At 30.9% G+C, this 21,159-nt stretch overlaps 6 protein-coding genes and 1 pseudogene across 7 annotated transcripts, besides 6 other annotated features; 2 read left to right on the forward strand and 5 right to left on the reverse strand.

Moving 5' to 3' along the window:
- Positions 1–2,697: part of a mobile genetic element that runs on past the window's edge.
- On the reverse strand, positions 246–1,097 carry TVAGG3_0652450 (MULE transposase domain-containing protein; the record flags this gene model as incomplete). The annotated part of the gene is made up of 1 exon (XM_001322036.2): positions 246–1,097. One exon carries the CDS (start codon positions 1,095–1,097, stop codon positions 246–248), a length of 852 nt encoding a protein of 283 aa, XP_001322071.2.
- Positions 1,112–1,840, reverse strand: TVAGG3_0652460 (annotated as a pseudogene). The gene has a single exon. A coding segment is annotated over exon 1 (729 nt).
- A 1,425-nt stretch (positions 2,698–4,122) lies between the features above and the next one.
- Positions 4,123–4,269: a mobile genetic element.
- A 331-nt stretch (positions 4,270–4,600) lies between these two features.
- Positions 4,601–4,861: a mobile genetic element.
- Positions 4,862–5,191: 330 nt separating this feature from the next.
- Positions 5,192–5,265: a mobile genetic element.
- A 761-nt stretch (positions 5,266–6,026) lies between these two features.
- Positions 6,027–6,127: a mobile genetic element.
- Positions 6,128–6,839: 712 nt separating this feature from the next.
- TVAGG3_0652510 (uncharacterized protein) lies at positions 6,840–8,458 on the reverse strand (the record flags this gene model as incomplete). The annotated part of the gene is made up of 1 exon (XM_001322034.1): positions 7,160–8,035. One exon carries the CDS (start codon positions 8,033–8,035, stop codon positions 7,160–7,162), a length of 876 nt encoding a protein of 291 aa, XP_001322069.1.
- Positions 8,459–9,580: 1,122 nt separating this feature from the next.
- Positions 9,581–9,610: a mobile genetic element.
- Positions 9,611–11,061: 1,451 nt separating this feature from the next.
- On the reverse strand, positions 11,062–11,421 carry TVAGG3_0652530 (uncharacterized protein; the record flags this gene model as incomplete). The annotated part of the gene is made up of 1 exon (XM_001322033.1): positions 11,062–11,421. The coding sequence occupies one exon, from the start codon at positions 11,419–11,421 to the stop codon at positions 11,062–11,064; it is 360 nt and encodes a 119-aa protein (XP_001322068.1).
- A 70-nt stretch (positions 11,422–11,491) lies between these two features.
- Positions 11,492–11,845, forward strand: TVAGG3_0652540 (uncharacterized protein; the record flags this gene model as incomplete). Its single annotated transcript, XM_001322032.2, has 1 exon — positions 11,492–11,845. The coding sequence occupies one exon, from the start codon at positions 11,492–11,494 to the stop codon at positions 11,843–11,845; it is 354 nt and encodes a 117-aa protein (XP_001322067.1).
- Positions 11,846–12,285: 440 nt separating this feature from the next.
- Positions 12,286–13,565, reverse strand: TVAGG3_0652550 (uncharacterized protein; the record flags this gene model as incomplete). The annotated part of the gene is made up of 1 exon (XM_001322031.1): positions 12,333–13,547. One exon carries the CDS (start codon positions 13,545–13,547, stop codon positions 12,333–12,335), a length of 1,215 nt encoding a protein of 404 aa, XP_001322066.1.
- Positions 13,566–14,167: 602 nt separating this feature from the next.
- TVAGG3_0652560 (phosphoprotein phosphatase protein) lies at positions 14,168–15,285 on the forward strand (the record flags this gene model as incomplete). Its single annotated transcript, XM_001322030.1, has 1 exon — positions 14,168–15,187. The coding sequence occupies one exon, from the start codon at positions 14,168–14,170 to the stop codon at positions 15,185–15,187; it is 1,020 nt and encodes a 339-aa protein (XP_001322065.1).
- Between the last annotated feature and the right edge of the window lie 5,874 nt (positions 15,286–21,159).

Genomic DNA, 21,159 nt, shown 5'->3' on the forward strand with positions numbered 1-21,159 from the left:
GCCTATCAATACCCTTTTACGATTATTGCTACTTTTTCGAAATAAAAGTAAAAACAAATTTATACTAATTTACTTCAAAATACAAAAGTATTTGACAGCTAAAATTAGTTACTTTAGCAAGCCTATCAATACCCTTTTACGATTATTGCTACTTTTTCGAAATAAAATAAATTTATTATCAAAAACCTTTTTTTCTTAGTAAAAATAAAAATGTTATTTTATATCAAGTTTTTATTCATAAATTTTTATAATGTTGTATAAATTTGAAGGTGGAAATCTGTAATAATTTTATCTTGAAAAGACTTGGCATTCTCAACAATGAATTGAGGGGTATTGCATCCAAATTCTGTAATTTGCGTGAGAATACTAAGCTTGATTTCCATTGGGATACTTAATTTCGAAAAATACTGGGTCATTCGTTTTTGAACCTTTGCTGCCTTGACAACTTTATCAAGTAGGTCATCTAAACCCAATTGAAGCGTATTTAAGTTTGCTGATGAGTTAACTATTAACGATTTAATTTTATCAGTGAGCATTATACATTTTTCTGTATCCAGTCTGATTGTAGACTTTTTTGGCTTTTTTTCAGATGGCAACGGATTTGGAATTTTGTCTCTGAGCCTTATATCTTGAGAAATTCTGTAATAAAATGAAGGAACGATAAAATCGATTAATTTCATCACAAATCGATCAAATCTCATGAAAATTGTTCCGCCAAAGTAGTAATATTTAATTTTTTTGTTAATCGATTCTGAAATGTTATTTGTGAGAGCTAAATTTTCATCTCTTTCAGCGGCTGTCCATCTTTCTTGGTTTGATATCCATTGATTTTGTATGTATTTTGAAAATTCTGGGAATTTTTCGGCTATTTCCAGAATTTTTTTGAACGTTGGTTCAATCCATTCTTTCTTGCCATTTCTGCCGTATGCAAGATAGTTCATTTTTGTATCTAATATCAATTTGTCTGAACTCTCAAATGCATAATCTTTCAAATTTTTTCTGAACGCCCTCATTACATGAACTGCACACCAATGAAGGATAACTTCTGGAAAAGAGTTGATAATCGCATTTTCGATTTCTTGTGCACAATCTGACATAAAATATTTTGGTTTTACTTTTGCCCAGTTAAAAAATGCCTTGAGACAGAATGCAATATTTTCTGAAGTGTTTGGATAAACGACAAATTGAAAAATTGGGAATGCATGTGTATTTGGAAATTTGGCTGATATCATGTAAAACAACATTTTAAATTCAAGTAATGAATGGGTTGCATCAATAAAATGCTCTTTCACAATTTTGATTATGTCCAGAAATTTGAAAGAAGCATAATAAAAGATTAATTTCTTTGGTTTGTTGTAATTATCGACATCGAAATAAATTAAATCTTTTGGTGACTCTTGTTCTTTGATACCCTTAAATAATTGAGTTGACTTGAATTGATTATCATCGTACTTTTGAATACCTTTGATCTTTTTATTTCCTTTTTCCTGAATTGTTTTCATTTGATCTGAAGATGCATTCAAAAAAGATGGCCTGTTAAGTGGATCATCCAGATCAAGTTTTTTGTCGCATTCAATTTGAGCCATTTTCGGATCACCCCCTGTTTTATAAAATTAATAAGTACCCGACGATAGCATTGTGATAATGTGTGGTATTTCTTTGTCTCATCTTTGATTTGATTGTGATTATGTGTTCCATTATATTCTGTTAGGATATATTCTTCATCATCCTTTAGAAATGAGATACATGCTTCACATTTATCTGCACTGCACCTGAATTTTAATTTTGTTCCCCCTAAATTTGGATTTTTTTTAATTGATATGGACAACCTGCATGGCATTCGTTATCAATGACAGCTTTCATAGCATCTATATAAGATAGCCTTTCTTTAAGTTCGCATGGTGCATCGATATGCATCAAAAAAATGAAATGAAATTTCAATATCAAAAAAAGCACAAAATTTGAAAAAATTCACAAATCTCGGTTTCTGAAAGAAAATGGCCTCTTAAACTTTGTGCATATATTCATCTATAAGACACATTGTATCCATATATTATTTAGCCAACACAACTTATCTGGTATCGAGAAAATTCAAAAAAAGCACAAAATTTGAAAATTGCTCGGTTCTACATTCAAAATAAATTTCATTAATTTTTACGTACATATTAAGGTACTTATCTTCTACATATATAATCTTCATTAGATATATACATGATAAATAAAATTCATAAAACATTAAAAATCAAAAAATTAGATGAACCTTGGCAATTAAACTTTATTAAATAATAGTTGTTTATAAATTATATTATATTATCATTTAATATTATTTTGATAATGAAGATTTTATTTTGCAATAATATAAACGAAATTTTTTACCTTATGAACTTTTGATGGAAATATGCAAATTTAAAATAATAAAGAAAGCCGCGAGCTAAGCGATCGGCTTAGTTCGAAGATTTTGATTCAAATCTTTGCTGATCTGTAATTCGCGGAAGCCGCGAGCGAATCGAGCGGCTTAGGTCTAAGATTTTGATTCAAATCTTTGCTTATATTCCTTAAATTCTTTATGAAACTCGCAACAGTTCCATAAAAAATTTTAAATTCTAAACTGTCGAAATTACCGATCGGTAATCACACCCTTCATGGGTGTGCCACTTTTTACAGGCATGTCACTTTTAGCTAAAATTACCCCTACTCGATTCAAAAAAGCTATTAAAATTAGAGACTAAATAAATAGCGAATTGATTCATATGGATTTATGTAATTGTGAACATTAAAAGAGTTTATTTATTGATCTAATAAAAAAAGATAAAATATTAATGAGAAAATTGAAAGAATAGAGTGTCCCATTCACTCGTGTTGGTCGCAATGTATCATTCTGGGAGACATTGCCTCTGCATGCCTCCCACAATGGCACAATGTTCCTTGGAGAAAGACCTGGAAGGGGGTCCTTTCTCAAGGTCAGGGCCCCCTTCTAGTCTTTCTGGTCCTGGAAGGAGCGCTTCTGACTGGTCTGTGCGCTGCTTCCAGGAAGATCAGGAGATTGCGCCAATAAGCTCCTATCAACAAATTTTGACTAAAAATATAAAGTATCCTTTTGTGATTTAACGAATAGCTCAATTTTAAAATAGATTTGATTCTAATAATAAATTGAATGAGTTTCGCTTACGTTTAGAATTTAATGATTTATATGATTTTTTCGTTCACAGAAGAGTCATTGATATCCAATATCAAAAAAACAGCAAAGACATACCATAATAAATGATATTGAAGCTAAATATTACATATTTCAACATATCTAAAAAATTATTATAAGATTAGATCTCATACAATGCCGAGCAGTTTCCTAAAGCATAATTACTTATTTATACAGAATCAATTATATAATATTCACATTGCAAATTATATACATTCTCACGAAGCAACATGAAATAGACTGTCCGAATTTGAATTCAAATAGAGATCTACTTCAAAAGGATTTCTTACAATATGTAATCTCGATGTTGATCACTGGAATACAAGGGATGAACGTAATTTACAAATTGTTGCAAAAATAGTAATGCAACAAAAATTTTATTTTTAGCTTGTCACTTGATATATAACAATTGCAAAAACTCAATCAAAAATAGGATTTGAACAACTTTTTAAAATTGTGAGAAAAATTCTATCGGCACATTCTATTCAATTTTAAAGTATTTCTTTCATATTCCAATCGATTATTCAATATTTGCCAATCACAAATTTTAGTTCAAAATTCAAAAAATCCCTAATTTTAATTTCAGATGAAATCTCGCAAAAATAACATTGTTTTAACCATATAAATATATATTTTATATATTGTATAGTGATTTTTTAATATTTTTATGAGTAAAATCGAGAGTGAGGAAATGTGGACTACAAAAAACGATAGAAATGAATAGTTTACATGGGAATTCAATACTTACAAGTATTCAATGTCACTTTTGTGCTCGAGATTTTGACTCTAGTATAATTCATACCTTTCATTTACAGATTTCAATTATTGTAATTTTTTTTGAAAGTTTTCGATTTAAATTCAGATTTTAACATGAAACTAGGGCTGTACAAAATCGAGAAAAACATTGCCGTGCGGTAATATAGGGTCAAAAAAGTCGCGCCTCGGCGGCTCCGCCGCCTCGGCACTATTAAGTGCGCATTATATTTAATATGTCCTTCTTTTTTTCTTTTTTTCTTCTTCTTTTCCTTTCCTTCTTCCTCTCCTTCCTCTTCTTTCCTTCTCCTTCTCTTTTTACAACAACGTCGAAGATCTTCGAATTTGATTGTTGGAAAAGCATCTATTTCAGATAAAGGATGCCTTTCTCACAGTCAACATACGAGGGTCCTGGCTGAAACGTTCTCAAAAAGCCTGAGATGGTAATTCTCTGATCACTCATAGCTGGGCAGGTAGTCATTGCTGACAATACCTGTCTTTATGCATGCACGCTTTCATGTATATGGGTTTACACTATCAATTCGCAAAGTTGTTCCGAATTCTTCCAAAATGGAAGGACCCGAAACAACTTTGCTTGTTAACGATACAGACGCATTACTTTGCATTGATACTGTGCTGAGTTGTGTAGAAAGTTTGATTAGAGTTGTTTTGTTCTGGTATCTCTCATCTTCTGATGAGAGAAATCAAAGCAAAACAACTCTAATGAATTTGTTTTCACTCATTTGTATGTAGGTTTTTAGTTCGATTGGAGCTGCTTCATAATGAGATCTCTCATCAATTGATGAGGGAGATCATAACAAAGCAGCTCTAATGTATATGCTCGTATTAACCGGGTTGTAATGCGTTGTAACGTCAGCTTGTAGTTCGTTTGGGGCCACTTCACATTGAGATGAGAAGAAATGATTAAAGGACTCTGAAAGGCTTTGGCCGTTGATGTTGTAATCGCATTACTTGGAACTAGCTGGATGCTAAGCTGTGTAGAATGTTCGATTAGAGCTGTTTTGATATGATTTTTCTCATCATAAGATTGGAGGAATCATAGCAAAACAACTCTAATGGGTTTACCATCATCTACTTGTATGTAGATGTTTGGGAAATTGTCTTGTTAATCGATTTTCGAGATGACTTTCAAATGCTATCATCAAATGACAAACAAGTCTAAGATTTCTCGACAATACATCAAATCATGATGTTTGTAAGTGCGATGAGATTAGAGTTTTTGAAGGAATGACAAGAGAAGTAGGGAGGCTCGGCATTCGCCGAGCAAATTAAAAATTAACGTATGGATTAAATTTTAAGAGGAATTCAATTTTAATTACGGGTTGTTCAAATATTGATTAATATAAATTTATTAATAAGAATAAATAATTTTTGTTTTTGAATTTATTCAATTTATAGCTTTACATATAGTTTCAAAATTGTACAACTATGATTATTTCAACAAAAAATATCTTACTTTTTCACTTCACTTTCACCCTCACTTTTTCCGTAATTCAAATTTCAACATTATGTATTTTAATTCCTTATAGTATTTTTAACATAATTAATCAAATAATAATTGGAAGTTCTGAACTCACTTTTTCCGTAATTCAAAATCAAAAATATGAATAATATATCTATTTATTATATACTAATGCTATTTTTGTTGCATGCTAAGATCAGTCATAATGTAAACCTCTCAATTTTATTGTCGTGGGAAGTATCTCAATTCCTTCAAAAAAATTGAAAAAGTATTTAATTTTAAAAATATAATACTTTTAATTAGTTAATTAATTGGAGATATTTTTTTAAAAAATCACTTTTGATAATACTTTTGAGAACTTTAATTCAAAAAATATATTCAAAAATATCCAGGATATCAAAAGGGAATTGTTCCTTATGAGGTATATAGTTATATGTATACCTCATAAGAACAATTCCCTCCTTAAAACGAGAAAACTTGTTCGAAATTGTTTATCATTTCGAACAAGTTTTCTCGTTTTTAATAAAAACTAAAGGCTATGAGGCACTGATTATATATTAGTGCCTCACAGCCTTTAGTTTCTAATAGATAGCTGGGAAACTTTCTCCAAATGATAAGTTATTCAGAGAAAAGTTTCCAGCTATCAAGAGGGAATTGTTCCTTATGAGGTATATAGTTATGATGTATACCTCATAAGGAACAATTCCCTCCTTAAAATCGTAGACATTTTTATACTTATTTCAACCATTCAAAAATCATATTCCTCTGAAAAGTTTTTTATTAAAAATTTAGAATTTTAATAAATATAGAGTTTGAATTTCATACAATACCTATATATTTTCAATAATGGAATTTGAAAACCATTCTCAAAAGTTCTCAGAAAACCTTTTTTTCATTAATTTTAAGAAATCTGAGTATTAAATTAAGTGATAAATTCATTTGACACTACTTTAATTTTTAAATTCAAAAAATTATATGTGCTTCTTAAAATGACTCAAAAAAATTTTATTATAAAATAATATATAATATTAAAAATCCCACAACATTTTTTTACTTTACATAATCATACTTCCTCGACGATTAATTTCCACTCAATTTCTATCGTTGACCGAACTTAGCATGCAACATTTTCAACTAGAAGTGAGGTACGGTAATCTTACGGATTCCCGTAACTCAATTTTACGGGAAAAGTGCAGTAAACTACTCAATTTACGGAAAAAGTGTCGTAAACTATTGATGTGGCGGTAAAATCACGGTAATTCACGGAAAGCTATATGCGAAAATTTGAAATTATACAAAATCGAGCGAAACACTTTTAAATAGGTTGTTCTCGTATTTAAAATACTATTCCCAGATTTATTGTCGTCAGAATATTTCCAAATTTTTGCCGATTTACAAAAAATGATTTACAAAGCATATTTTTTAATCTAAAAAATTCCTTAAAAAAGGAACCGGTGTGCGGAAACCTTGGTAAATTACCGCGGTTCCCGTTGGGACTGCCATACATGAAACATGATATTATTTTAAAAAACTAAATCTATGATAGTAATTTATAATAACAATACTATATATTTCAATGATAGGAGCTGAAATTCTTCAAAAATTCAAAGTCCAATTAAATATAAACAAGGGCATGACTCTAAATATAAGCTTATCGGTTAATAAATATCAGTGGTTTAATCAATTAAAAGCGCTTTATTATTATAATCAAACAAAAATAAATAGATTTAGTTTTCATTTGTAGTTTCAGGTTCAATTTCTGGAGGAACAAGAGGGTCTTCAATGCCAGCTAGCTCTAACATTTCAGACGGTGCAGAATCGGAATCTTCTGAAATTTTTGCTATTTCAGGCTCGTAATTCTCTTTTTTGAAGTAGAAGGATAACGTAACTAAGCATGCACATACTATTATTACTATAAATAATGTTGAAATCGAGTAAATGTAAACGCGATAATCACCTTTGTTTTCATGATCATCTTTCTCCTCATTTTCGTGTTCAGGTATGTTCATTCCAGTTTTAGTTTCGTTACTGGTAATTGTAATATTTTCAACAGATTTCGCAACACTTTCATGGAGTTTTCCTGTATAAGGGCTTATTACGTTACTCATTTGGTTAACATACAAGTATAAGTATTGGGATTTCGCTTTTGAACCCGTATGCCAATGAATATTATCAACTTCAATTACTGAATCTTGGAATCCTTCTTCAGTAAATTTCAAATCATTGATAGATATGTAATCATCGTGCTTTAATAAGTAAGTAAATGATACAGAAAATTCGCTTATCCCTGAGAAATAGTAGCAATAATCTTGATTTGGTGTTATAGAGTGATTATATAGGCCTTCATGATAGGAGTTACCAAATGATATCGTTTCTGATATAGAATTTATATAAATCGAATGAGTTTTGCATATTGTATTAATATTATGAATATTGTAAGCGAGTTTCTTCTTTTCGGATGTAGGGTTCGCAATTTGTAACTTATTTTTCTCTAAAAAATAGAACACTTTATATGTTTTAGGCAATTTACTTGATTTGCCAATGGAAAATTCGAATTCATCTGGATTTAACGGAACAAAAATTTGATTAGAAGCAACATCCATTGATAAACTACTTAATGAGTCAATATTTATTGACTGGCTCATTACATGAGTTGCTAATAGGGTAAACATGCCAAGCATGCTTATACCCGAAATGAAGGATAATTATAGTTGAATCATTATATATGAGGATAGTAGGCATATATATTGTGTTTGTGTTGGACTTGCAGCAGAAATATAACGAGCGTTTTAAATTTATATGGAGTTGTGTGTTGCCTCAATGGAAGTAGATACTGTATCATGTATGCGTTCGATAGAACAATAGTAATTAGTTGAATCATATATATTCGATGTTCAATATTTTTTTGTTCTTTCGAAAGGGAGGAAAAATCGAGTGAAATTTAATTAAGGATACCCTTACGTGTCAGATTTTTTGCGCATACGAAGAAGTCATGCTAGACATGAGCTATAAACCTGAAATTTTAGCAACATATTTAAAACTTTTTAAACTACAATACACTTTAATATTCAAGAACAAAAATATTCTTTTTAGAAATTACATAATTATTTTATGTGAAATCTATATAAAAACATATTTTGCGAGCGTAACTTTTTTCTTTATAAGCACCTTATATGACTGATAAACTGTGAAGGCACATAATTGTTAATTCATAGAGTTGATATGTTTCCAAAATTGAGAGGAAATTTGAAAATTGAATACCCTTTCAATTCAATTTTCAAAAGATATCAGCTCCTTCAATAATTGAAGGACGATTTTGATCATTTGCTCTTAAAACAAGTATGCCATGGAGAAAAAAGTTACGCTCGCAAATCTGAAATATAACTATCATATAAAAAAATTAAATTTCTATTTTTTTACTCTATAGATATTATTGGCCACTTGTGTAATGCATAAAAGTTTATGTCATATGCATACATTTGGAAGTATGGGAGACGAGGGAAATTACTTCTATGAGGCACTAGGATTTTTAAAAATTTCTCTATCGGACTCACCATTCAATTTCTCGAAAATTAAAAAAAATCAATAATAGCTAAAATGTATTATGCATAACAAATTTTAATGTTACACGGTATTTTTTGAACTTCATGACATGAATTTTCTTTATATTATTTTTTTTTTGGATTTTCTATGATTTATGCGATAGGCTGGAACAACATTGTAAGTGCAATGATATCATTTATAGAGAAATCTAAAACTTCAGCATTCAGAACTCGCAACCACAAAAATATTCATTTGCTAAGTAAGTAAAGTTGATTAAGTTCGACACTTAGCTTTTATACGTAAAACCAAGTGTGTATTGTTATTTCTTGTTAAATTATTGAGAAAAAAATAAATTGTAAGAGAAACGATACTGATTATTGAAATAATATTGAGGGTAGCTGCAGATTTCTTCATTAACATGCCGGAAATTTGTTAATCTTGGTTTTCTATCATAAAATCTGTCGAAGAATCTAAAAACGGAGATATGAAAGAGAGATCATGTAAATCTAGAGTATCCTGTCAGAAAAATAGACTAAGCATGTAACCCTTTTTTGGTCATAAACACTTTTTACCACTTAGTCATACAGATGATCATTAAATTTAAAGAGTAGGTGACAAAAGTGCTTACTCTTAAACAACCGTCGGATTTCCGGGTGAAATCGTGACACACTTTCGTCTTTCGTAGGCAGTGGTGGTTGTTACAAAAGGTAACTTCGAATGTAGCGTGAAATCTGCAAAAAAAATTCTGAAATTTGAATGGAGAACACAAAAATTGAATAGTTTACGTCAATAAAAAGGAGAAAAATGAAGCCAATGCGTCTCGAACCTAGGACTTGGAGCAGCAATCACACTGTTTATCAAATTACACTACATGCATCTCTCACCTCAGTGAATGAGATCAACTATATGATAACTTTTCCCCATTATATTCTTGTGGAAAAGTGACAAATAGCAACTTTGACCCTCTCTCTAAATTTAAACGAGCACTTTTTGTCAGAATTTATTCTTTTACAAAGACAGAAGATTTTAGTATTATTTAATATTAGTGCTGTAGCAAAATTCAAAAAACGGTGAAAATTCAGTGAATTTGTGAATTCACATTTTTTTTCGACATTTTTCTTGATATATCCATGCACATTAAGAACACAGCTTTGATACGCTTAAAAAAGCATATTTCATATGAAATTGTTAAAGAAATAAACAATTTATATAAAAATTGCACTTATGGGCAGTTTAGATATATAATTTATATATAACATATATACAAATCCATAGACAAAGTGCAATAACTACAATGTTGTAGAAAATTACAGCAGAAATACTGACTTTTTGAAGGATAATAAGAATTCTTCTAAATGTTGTATTTTTATAATTTGATTGATTTTTTTACTATTTCATTAATCTTTTATGAATAATAATTATTTTTAATATATGTGCTATTAAAATTTCAAATTTTGACTAATATATCTAAGTTATCTGAACGAAACATTTAGAAAATATCATACTTACATTGAAATAGCAAGTAGAGCATATTAATAGCAAGTTTCTTGGCTTTATATCTATCATCTATTGTTGTTTGATCAAACAAAATTCACTCTATTATATGGTGTCAATTAATTAAAACAATTTTTAATAGTTATTTATTTAGTGCGAATAAGTGCAAACTCATAAATGAATAACTTAATAGTAGAAATGAATTATCTGATATAAATCTCACATTTTGTCCATCAGAAATACTTTAATTGCATACGCATAACTATTAGTAATACGTCTGGAGTGTCAATTAATAACAATCCACAACAAGTAAAATTCAGATTTTTATTAAACTTATTTTTTCCTAAAAGTTTTCTCAAATTACTATATATACATATGTGGATAAAATAATAGTAATATTGTAAAAAATTAGATAATTTTTTTTATTTGAGAACCTCTCAAAAGTTCATTCAATTTATCAATTGTTTCAGTTTGATGTATATTCATTTCTGGAGCCTAAAACTTTAGCAATCATGACAATATCATATTCTCTTTCTAACTACGCAATGTAAGGGTATCCTTAAGAAATAAAATAACAAATAAGGTTTTAGACTTAAAAAGCGAGAGACTCTTCAAAGTTGAAGGAGTTGAAGAGGTCTTCTTCTTCGTTAAAAGCGAATGGGAAGGCAGAATCTTCGTAAGATTGAACTACGTTAGAAGCTTGAACGATTTGCTCTGCAAAGTTCATGTTCTGCATAGCGTAGTTCTGTACGTTTTGTTGGATTGGGGATGTAGAGAGCGAAGGAGAAGAAAGGGAGCTACTTTCACTGCAGCTTGATGAGCTGTAGTTGTTTGTCTGGTAGTATGTTGTGTTCTGTGTGTTTTGTTTTGGTGATGCAGTAGAAAGTGGTGAAGAAGTGAGAGTGTTTGCGCGCTCATGTCTGCAGAGGAGTTTAAATCTGTTCTTAGCCATGATTGCTGTGCGTCCTGGGAGGCTCTTTGAGATGAGAGACCAGTGGTTGCCGATCTCTTTTTGAAGACTGATGAGTGTTGCATCTTCTTCTGCTGTCCAAGCATCACGGCAGACATCTGGAGAGAGTACTGATAACCAGCGTTCACCAAAACAAAACACACAGAACACAACATACTACCAGACAAACAACTACAGCTCATCAAGCTGCAGTGAAAGTAGCTCCCTTTCTTCTCCTTCGCTCTCTACATCCCCAATCCAACAAAACGTACAGAACTACGCTATGCAGAACATGAACTTTGCAGAGCAAATCGTTCAAGCTTCTAACGTAGTTCAATCTTACGAAGATTCTGCCTTCCCATTCGCTTTTAACGAAGAAGAAGACCTCTTCAACTCCTTCAACTTTGAAGAGTCTCTCGCTTTTTAAGTCTAAAACCTTATTTGTTATTTTATTTCTTAATTAAATTTCACTCGATTTTTCCTCCCTTTCGAAAGAACAAAAAAATATTGAACATCGAATATGTATGATTCAACTAATTACTATTGTTCTATCGAACGCATACATGATACAGTATCTACTTCCATTGAGGCAACACACAACTCCATATAAATTTAAAACGCTCGTTATATTTTAGTTGAAAGGCCGAAAGAAGCATGATTACATAAGCTAGCAATATGGGAAGTCACACTCCGATCAACCAATTTGTCTTTTTATTTGAAATTCTTCACTTCAGATTTCGAGTTTATCTTGTCTCACAGACTCTCGAAATCAGAATCATTGCCGCTGTACTTTCATATTAATAATATCATACCTACAAATTCATTCCTTTCCATTGAGAATTTCAATTAAAAAAAGAAAAAAGAATATTAAAACAAAGGCCTTTTTATTAATTTGAAAATACAACAAAATAAGTTTAATCAAAATCCTTCTCGAAGTTATCATCATTATCATCATTATCTTCAAGCTTATCCTTGATTGCACCTGTTAATGTAAAGGAATTACCAAGTGTTGAATCAAAGTCATCATCGTTGTTTTCATGGTTTGTCTCTGAAACTCCGCCTGTATTTGATAAATCAAAATCATTTGAAAATGTTCTTCCGAGATTAGTATTATCGTCATGTGATTCTTCTTCCTTAGCATTTGGAACTAACTTGTCTAATAATATTCCGTTGAAAGAACCTTCACTTGGGTTTTCATTTTGTTTAGCAGGTCTTTCATCATCTGCATCAGCAAAATCATCGAAGTCATCTTTCTTCTCTTCTTCGACTGGTTCTTCCTTATGCTCTTCTTCTTGTGGTTTCGGATCATTTGTTGGATCTCCGTCTGTTTTGAGAGAAACTTCTTCGACATGGTCATTAATTGTTAGACCTGTATACTGAGTATCTTTGGGTGGTTCTTCATTAGCTGGCTTTTCTTCTTCAGTATTTTGATTTTCTGGAGTAGATTCTTGATTTTCGTCACCATTTGGCTCAAGTTTTTCTTCAAATTCTTTCTTAAGAGAAAATTGATCCTCATTTTGAGGCTTCTCTTCCTTCTTTTCCTCTTCAGCAGTTTCTTTTTCTTGCTGTTCTTCCTTTTGGGCTTCCTCTTCAGGATGCTTATTCTCATCTTCAACTTTTGAGTCAATTTCTGCAACAAATCCATATTCGCCTTGATCAACAGATTCAACGACAGGTAACTTCTTTCCTTTTCTTCTTGGGTTTGTGCGCTTCAAGTTCTTCTTTGGAGATGGCTTCTTGGGTTCTTGAACTACAGGCTTTTGCTCTTCATTTTCGACCTTTTGATCTTCTTCATCTCTTGCTGTATGAACACGTTTTGTTTTACTAATAGCAGGCTTAGTGATATTAGGTTTGAGAGAGATACGTGCTGAAAGAGGTGCCTTCTTTTCATCTTCATGATATCCTGTGATTTCATTTAACATTTCAATCCTTTTTTGAGAAAACTTAAACAATTCCTGCAATTCTTTCGTTCTTCTTTCACGATAAATTTGTAATCTTGGGCATGGAGGTGGTGGAGATTGATCAATTGTTGATTTCTGAGTCTTCAAACGTTCAGTATGAAGTTGGAATGCTCTTTGATGCTTCATTACCTCAAGGTGCTGGTTAAGAACAGGCTCGGCTCGATACATTCCTTAGAATTGAATGCAAACGTATATTAGGTTTACAAACGATTTTTTTTTCTAACGAAATTTCCCTCTCAAAACATTTCATACAAAGGCGTGATAAAAAGATGGAACCAATTCGTTTGTTGCCATAAAAATAACAATATCTTCATTTTTCCTAAATATTTGGAATTCAAAATCCATATCTATCGGAATCTATAATGATAATATTAAGGAACTGAAGTTATATATGGTAATATCTGCATACGAAGATCAAATGAAACAGTAATCACAAAAGGATACTAATTACTTCATCATTAAGTAATACTCGTATATGCCATATATCCTGTCTATACTTGCTTTTATCGATTTTAAATTAAATTGCTGCCATATACATTAATCAAATAAGGAATATGAAATTATCTATTTTCATTAAGTTTTTCCTTTATGAATTAATCATACATAATGAAAGCTTTATTAGCAACTTATTGATACTTAAATTAATTTGTGTTTTGTTTCTAAATTCATTATATGAACATAAAAGAGACATGCTCTTTTTGGCAAAGTATGTTTTAGATAAATAGAAACTGATATCAAGAACAATCGCAATAAAACTAAATTCTTTCAAAAATTTTTGAATTTTTGACATGGAAAGCGCGGAAAAGATTATTTCAGAGATATCACCATTATTATCAACAGACAATGTTGATATATGGATGATACCTAACTTCGACCAGCAGCTAGTTCATGATGTTTGCGTAGAAGCAACAAATATCCTCAAAAAAGGAACGGCATTAATCGAAATTCCTAATCCATGCTCAATAGTTGGCGATATACATGGCAACTTTTTAGATTTGATGAAGATTTTTAGAGAATTTGGAACTCCAGAATTTTCAAAATATTTATTTTTAGGAGATTTTGTTGATAGAGGACTTTATTCAGTTCCAGTAATGGCAGTAATATGTGCTTACTTTGTCAAATACAATTCAAACATGTATTTAATTCGAGGAAATCACGAATTTGCTCATATTAACAAGATGTACGGATTTCATAACGAAGTAATGAAATTATACAAGAATGAAGACCTTTGGTCTGATTTTCAAGTGATGTTTGCATATTTGCCTTTTGCAGCCATTTTATGCAAGAAAGTCTTTTGTGTTCACGGCGGACTATCGCCAATGCTACACGCTCCTGAAGATATCAATTTAATAGAGTTACCTGTGTTTGACTATGAACAACCTTCATTAATTTCAGATATTATCTGGTCAGATCCATCAGATAAATCAGGATTCACGCCAAATGATAGAGGATCAGGTAATAAATTTGGCCATGACACTATTACTAGCTTTTTATCAAATAATCATCTTCAATTACTTGTTCGAGGTCACCAAGTTACTGCAGAAGGTGTGACACCTTTCGCATCAAATTTAGGAGTTACAGTTTTCTCATCGAGTGGATATTGCACTATGATGCAGAATTGCTGTGGAATTATCACAATGATTAATAAAAAAGAGTTTGTTTTACATTCATTGACACCAAAAGGCGATAAAAAGATAAACATGAAGCTTGTTCCAAGACTTTTGGGACTCAGACGTGCTACAAATCCAAATGTTGCATCAAAATTTGTAAAAAAGGATGTCAAACTTTCCAGTACACCTCTTAAGTGACAATTAAAAATTTCATTTGTTATTAAAAATTGGATCGAACCTCCTTATATAGATAAGAGTCAATACAGATATGTTAATGGATACACAACAAAATATTTCGAAGATACGCATTGGCTCAAAATTTTTCATCAAGATTCGTTTGATAATCTCTTATTTAAGGGCATTGAAGATGCAAAATAACATAGATTTAGTATCCTTTCTCTTATTGACGACAGTTATAAAGTCAATAATTTATATGAGCTGCTCATTGAATATCCTCAAATACCTTTCTATATTCGATTCACGCAGACTACTAATCCTAATATTAATACAGGAAGTGCCGGCTATAAATTTGTTTCAGGCCAAAATGAGTCATATTTTCAAGGACTTTCACGAGCTTAATTCCACCTTCTTTTTCAATTTCAACGAACTCACTAACATGAGATTTTAAATATATAAGCAATAAAATGTAAAGTTCAGTATCTTGAAAAGTGACATTTAAGAATACTCTATGAAACTAATAATTGGACTGACCCTCCTTATATAGATAAGAGTCAATACGGATATGTTAATGGGTACACAACAAAATATTTCGAAAATATTCATTGGCTCAAAATTTTTCACCAAGATTTATTTGATAATCACTTGTTTAAGGGCATTGAAGATGCAAATTATTGTATTTCTGAACATAGATTTAGTATCGTATCTGTTATTAATGACAATTTTAAATTGAATAATTTATATGAGATGCTCATTGAATATCCTCAAATACCTTTCTATATTCGATTCACGCAGACTACTAATCCTAATATTAATACAGGAAGTGCCGGCTATAAATTTATTTCAGGCCAAGATGGGTCATATTTTCAAGGACTTTCTCGATCTGCTGATGTGAGTGAAACATATTTAGATGGAAGTCCTGGGAGTAATAGTCCTGATTGGTGGTTTGCTATAGGAACATATAAACATTATGAAGAAGATTACATGCCAGGCCCACAAACTCCTAATGATTTGAACCGAGTGAAATGGGTTGATCTTTGGATTTGTGTTGAAAATTCAGCTGTTTTGATCAAATTGGAACCTTTATTAAAATGTCGAACTGTTCGATGCCGACATTTCGATCTCATTATTAATTTATTATTTTGTTTTACTATCATGTAAATACATGATGAATATTATAATTTAATACTGACGATTTTTCTAGATTATTTTCACCATAATTTACACAGTATCAACCTCAAACACGATGTTTGTCATAAATATACATAAATATCAAATAGACCCGATTTCTCTATTAAATAAACATGTTTTTGTCTTTTTTTTTAGATAAATTAACTTAAGCAAATGCTTTCAAGTTGAATCAGAATCTCGCATTGAAATATTTCTCTTGTTTATCACTTATTGATTTGAATTGACTGAATTTCTTAGAAATTATCACAACATTATTGAATTTTTTTTTCATTAATTTCATTTTCATTATGCGTCATCATGGTTAAATTTCAATGACACTTCATGTCAGTTGTCAAAAATTTGAAATAAAGTCAGATGGGCGTAAGTGCACCCTTAACTTTCACTAACCTGAAAAGTGGCATTTTTCAACTCCTCATGAATTGGACCGAAGTCAATATCCGTCTCCAATGCTTCTCCATTTCATCATCTCCATGAAATAGTTTGTATTCTACATTTACTCCTAATTGGTGGTTTGCTATAGGAGTATATAAATTTCAACCTCGTGTTGAAGATGCAGATGTTTTGATCAATTTCAAACCTTTATTAAAATTTCACACCATTCGATGCCGACATTTCGATCTCGTCATTAATTTATTATTTTTTTTTACTTTCATGTAAATACATGATTAATATCATTGTTTATTGCAGACAGATTATCTATATTTTTTTTACACAAAATCACCCTCAAACACAAAATTTGTCATAATTATATAAATGGGAAAATATTATAGGATATGCTGGGTGTACAGAATAAAGATTGAAAACCTGTCGTCAAGTTTCGGATGTAAGAAAATAATATTCGAATGATGAATCATTCAAAAAAGATTGATATTCTGTAATATCATAAATTTTTTTTAACTGTGCATCCTTTTGGAATCATAATTTTGATATCAACCAATAGAGAGAAACGACCTTCTGAAATCGAATTTAATAGGATTACTGTTTTAATGTAGAGAGATAAGAAGTATTTATGCAATAAAGTGAAGTGAAAGCATTAAAATTTTACATTACTCTTATTTTGAAATCTGCCATAAAAGCAAATCTAATCTGAGTACAAAAAATTGGGATGAATATCCCAACATTAACAAAAGTCAGTTTAAGATTGTTAATGGATACACAATAAAATATTTCGATGATATTCATTGGCTCAGAATTTTTCACCAAGATTTGTTTGATAATCTCTTATTTAATAGTATCGAAGATGCTAAATATTATAATTCTGTCCACAGATTCAGTATTCTCTCTCTTATTGATGATAGTTATAAAGTTAATAATTTGTATGAGATGCTGATTGAATATCCTCAAATCCCCTTCTATACTCGATTCACACAAGTTACCAATCCTAATACTAATACCACTAATACCGGTTTCAAACACATTTCAGGTCAAAATGTTTCAAATTTTCAAGGACTTGCTCGATCAGCTGATGTTACTGAGACGTATTTAGATGGCACTCCTTTTGTTTACACGCCTGACTGGTGGTTTGCTATAGGAACATATAAACTTTATCAAACGCATTATATGCCTGGTCCATATAACTATAATGGATCATCAAATCGTGTTAAATGGGTTGATCTTTGGATTCGGATTGAAAATATTTCATTATTGATCAACATGAAATCATTGATCAAATGCAACACAGTTCGATGCAAAGTAGTCGGCTTTAGCTATCATATATTATATTGTTTTATTCTTATCTAAAAATTTAATAAATCGCATTCCTTAAAATGGAAAATATTGAAATAAATTCAATATATGACATGGTTATTTACAATAATTCTTTAGGGCATGCAATTTTGAAAACTGTCGGCTTTTTTGGGGGTTGGCGTCACGATGTAAACTCCTCAATATTGAATGGTTTACATCGTGACGCCACTGTATTTTAGAAATTTGAAAGGGCTTTGGCGTCACTATATGAAATAATGTAAACTATAGAATTTGTTTTGATTATCAATAGAAAATATAATTAATTATAAATTTAAATTGAATAGCAGTATGAATAAAAATGTCAAGGAATTAAAAATAATGACTTTAGATAATATTTTTCAGGAGGAAAAGCGTGCATATTATTGGATTAGGTTGCTAAGGATTTTAATAAGAGATTGAAGCCTGCGAGGCACATATCTCGAATAAGCACTTCGCAGGCTTCAGTTTCTACCAGATATCTGGGTTCTTTGTCTGAATAGCTTAAGATTTGAACCAAGTTTACCAGATATCTAGTAGGCATTGCTCCTTACGAGGCATATTTTCTAACTATATGCTTCGTAAGGAACAGTTCCAGCTTCAGATCATTTTCTCTCTTCGTATTTTCTTTCAGATAATAACTTTTGTTTACTCCATCAAAAGTCTCATCAAAACCTCAATTTTAAGTAATTTCATTTATTTATGTCTATTATTTTAAACATATTTAGATGGAAGTCCTGGGATTAGTGGTTCTTATTGGTGGTTTGCTATCGGAGCATATAAATTTCAAAATAATGGCCTTATACCAGTCCTGTATTTCTATGATAAATTTTTGGACGAAGTGAGTTGGGTTGATCTTTGGATTCGTGTTGAAGATGTGGCTGTTTTGATCAATTTGGAACCTTTATTAAAATGTCACACTGTTCGATGCCGGCATTTCGATATCATTATTAATTTATTATTTTGTTTCACTATCATGTAAATATTTTTTGTTTCCTCGATAAATTATAATATGATATATCACAATCAAAGAATATTTTGTTTTAATATATATTAAATGAATCTCATCTCATATTTTACATTAAAGAGAGGAAGTAGTCATGTGATTTTATCCCAAGCATATGGGGATTCTAAATTTTTGTCCCTATCGTTATCCCAATTGAATTTTTTTTTGGAATTTAAAAATTTTTTTTTCTCCATGTAAACTTAAATTTTAATTTTTACCACTAAAATGCAATATTTCAACAAATTAATGAGTAATAATATTTTAATTTATAATAAATATTATAAATCTCCTCAATTTAATGTAATTATTGTATTAATTTTTGTTGAAAATATAAAATCTTCAAGTAAATGATGTGAATTTAATATTTTTAGAATGTTGTTTAATTGTACTATATTATGCATGTAAAATTTTGTTACAATACATTTTATATGGGATCCCCATTGCCCAATTGAGAGAAAATTGAGAGGTGGGATTGGGCTAGCCCAATTCAAAATATCCCAGGTGGAAATAAAAAAATTAACAATTCAACATAAAAAAGCATCTTAAATAATAATGATAAAAAGAAATTTTGTATGAATTTCAATCAAATTTGTTTTTATTCAACTTAAGAAATCACTTCATTAATGAAAGAAGTCGGGTTCACAACATATCCCGATCTTGAAACGAAACAACATGTTTTTTTGATGCCCTAAACGGGGGGGTCGCCAGCAAAAAAAAAGATGTCAAAATTTATCCCAAAAATTTAAAAAAAACGAAGAAAGTGCATCCCAGGGATTATAAAATTTAAGTTTTCACATCTCTAAGAGGAAGGACTGAAATTGTTGTTTCTTTCTAACATATAAGGATGTAGGGATTTCCCCAATCCACTAGGGCTGCTTGCTGTTTGGGATTCCCACTATCCCACATTGAAAATTTTCAATGAGTTTCAAGAAAAAAATAAAAAAAATGGGCGAAGCCGAAAAGAATTTAAAAAAGCTTATCTATAGAAGTATAATATTATGTACAAATAGAGTAATTTTAGATAGAGATGCGAGTTTCCGAATTTTTTTAGCCCTGGGATGTCATAACCGCTGCGGTTTTGTAAAATTTGGGATAAATTTTGACAATCCATTTTTTGTGGGATGTACGTTTATATCAATTTGCTCGGCGTTTGCCGAGCTATTGTACAATCCTACTCGAATTCATTACGCAGCCCTGGTCACTCAAAGGCCAGGGCATACAATTACAAAATAGTAGAGTGAGACTCTTCTAATTTCTTCCAATCACAAGGAAGATCTTAGAAGAGCCTCACTCTACTCGAACACATTACGCAGCCCTGGTCACTCAAAGGCCAGGGCATACAATTACAAAATAGTAGAGTGAGACTCTTCTAATTTCTTCCAATCACAAGGAAGATCTTAGAAGAGCCTCACTCTACTCGAACACATTACGCAGCCCTGGTCACTCAAAGGCCAGGGCATACAATTACAAAATAGTAGAGTGAGACTCTTCTAATTTCTTCCAATCACAAGGAAGATCTTAGAAGAGCCTCACTCTACTCGAACACATTACGCAGCTCCTGCTCAACAATGAGCAGGTCTTACCACTTTGAGAGGCTTTCGTTCGAGTTCTGATGCAGATCCCAACGCGAGCGAGAGTCTCTCAAGCAAGCTTCTAATTCGTAGCTAGAGTTTCACTCTTATGAACTGGCAGCCAATTTGAGAGACTTTCGCTCGAGATCTAATGAAAAATCAGAACTCGGCCAAAAATTGCCCAAACAGGCTTGTAATTCGTAGCTATAGTATTGATCGTATGGATGTGTTGCCAATATGAGAGACTTTCGCTCGATGTCTGATATTGCATCAGACATCGAGCGAAAGTCACTCAAAACAGCTTAGACATGTCTATTTTGACGGCATTAAATGATTTCATAGGAAATGTCTCAGTTGTTAATTAAGTTCACGTGAGCTTTTATGAATGAAAATAAGTAAAAAAAAGAATTTTCTCAAAAAAAATTGTGTACGCATTGAAATTTTTATCTATAAATTTAGATATGTCATCAATAATATAATATAATTTTAAATTCGTGGAGTAC

The sequence above is a fragment of the Trichomonas vaginalis genome, chromosome III, assembly GCF_026262505.1.
Source record: "Trichomonas vaginalis G3 chromosome III, whole genome shotgun sequence".
In the NCBI taxonomy this organism is placed as follows: Eukaryota; Parabasalia; order Trichomonadida; family Trichomonadidae; genus Trichomonas; species Trichomonas vaginalis.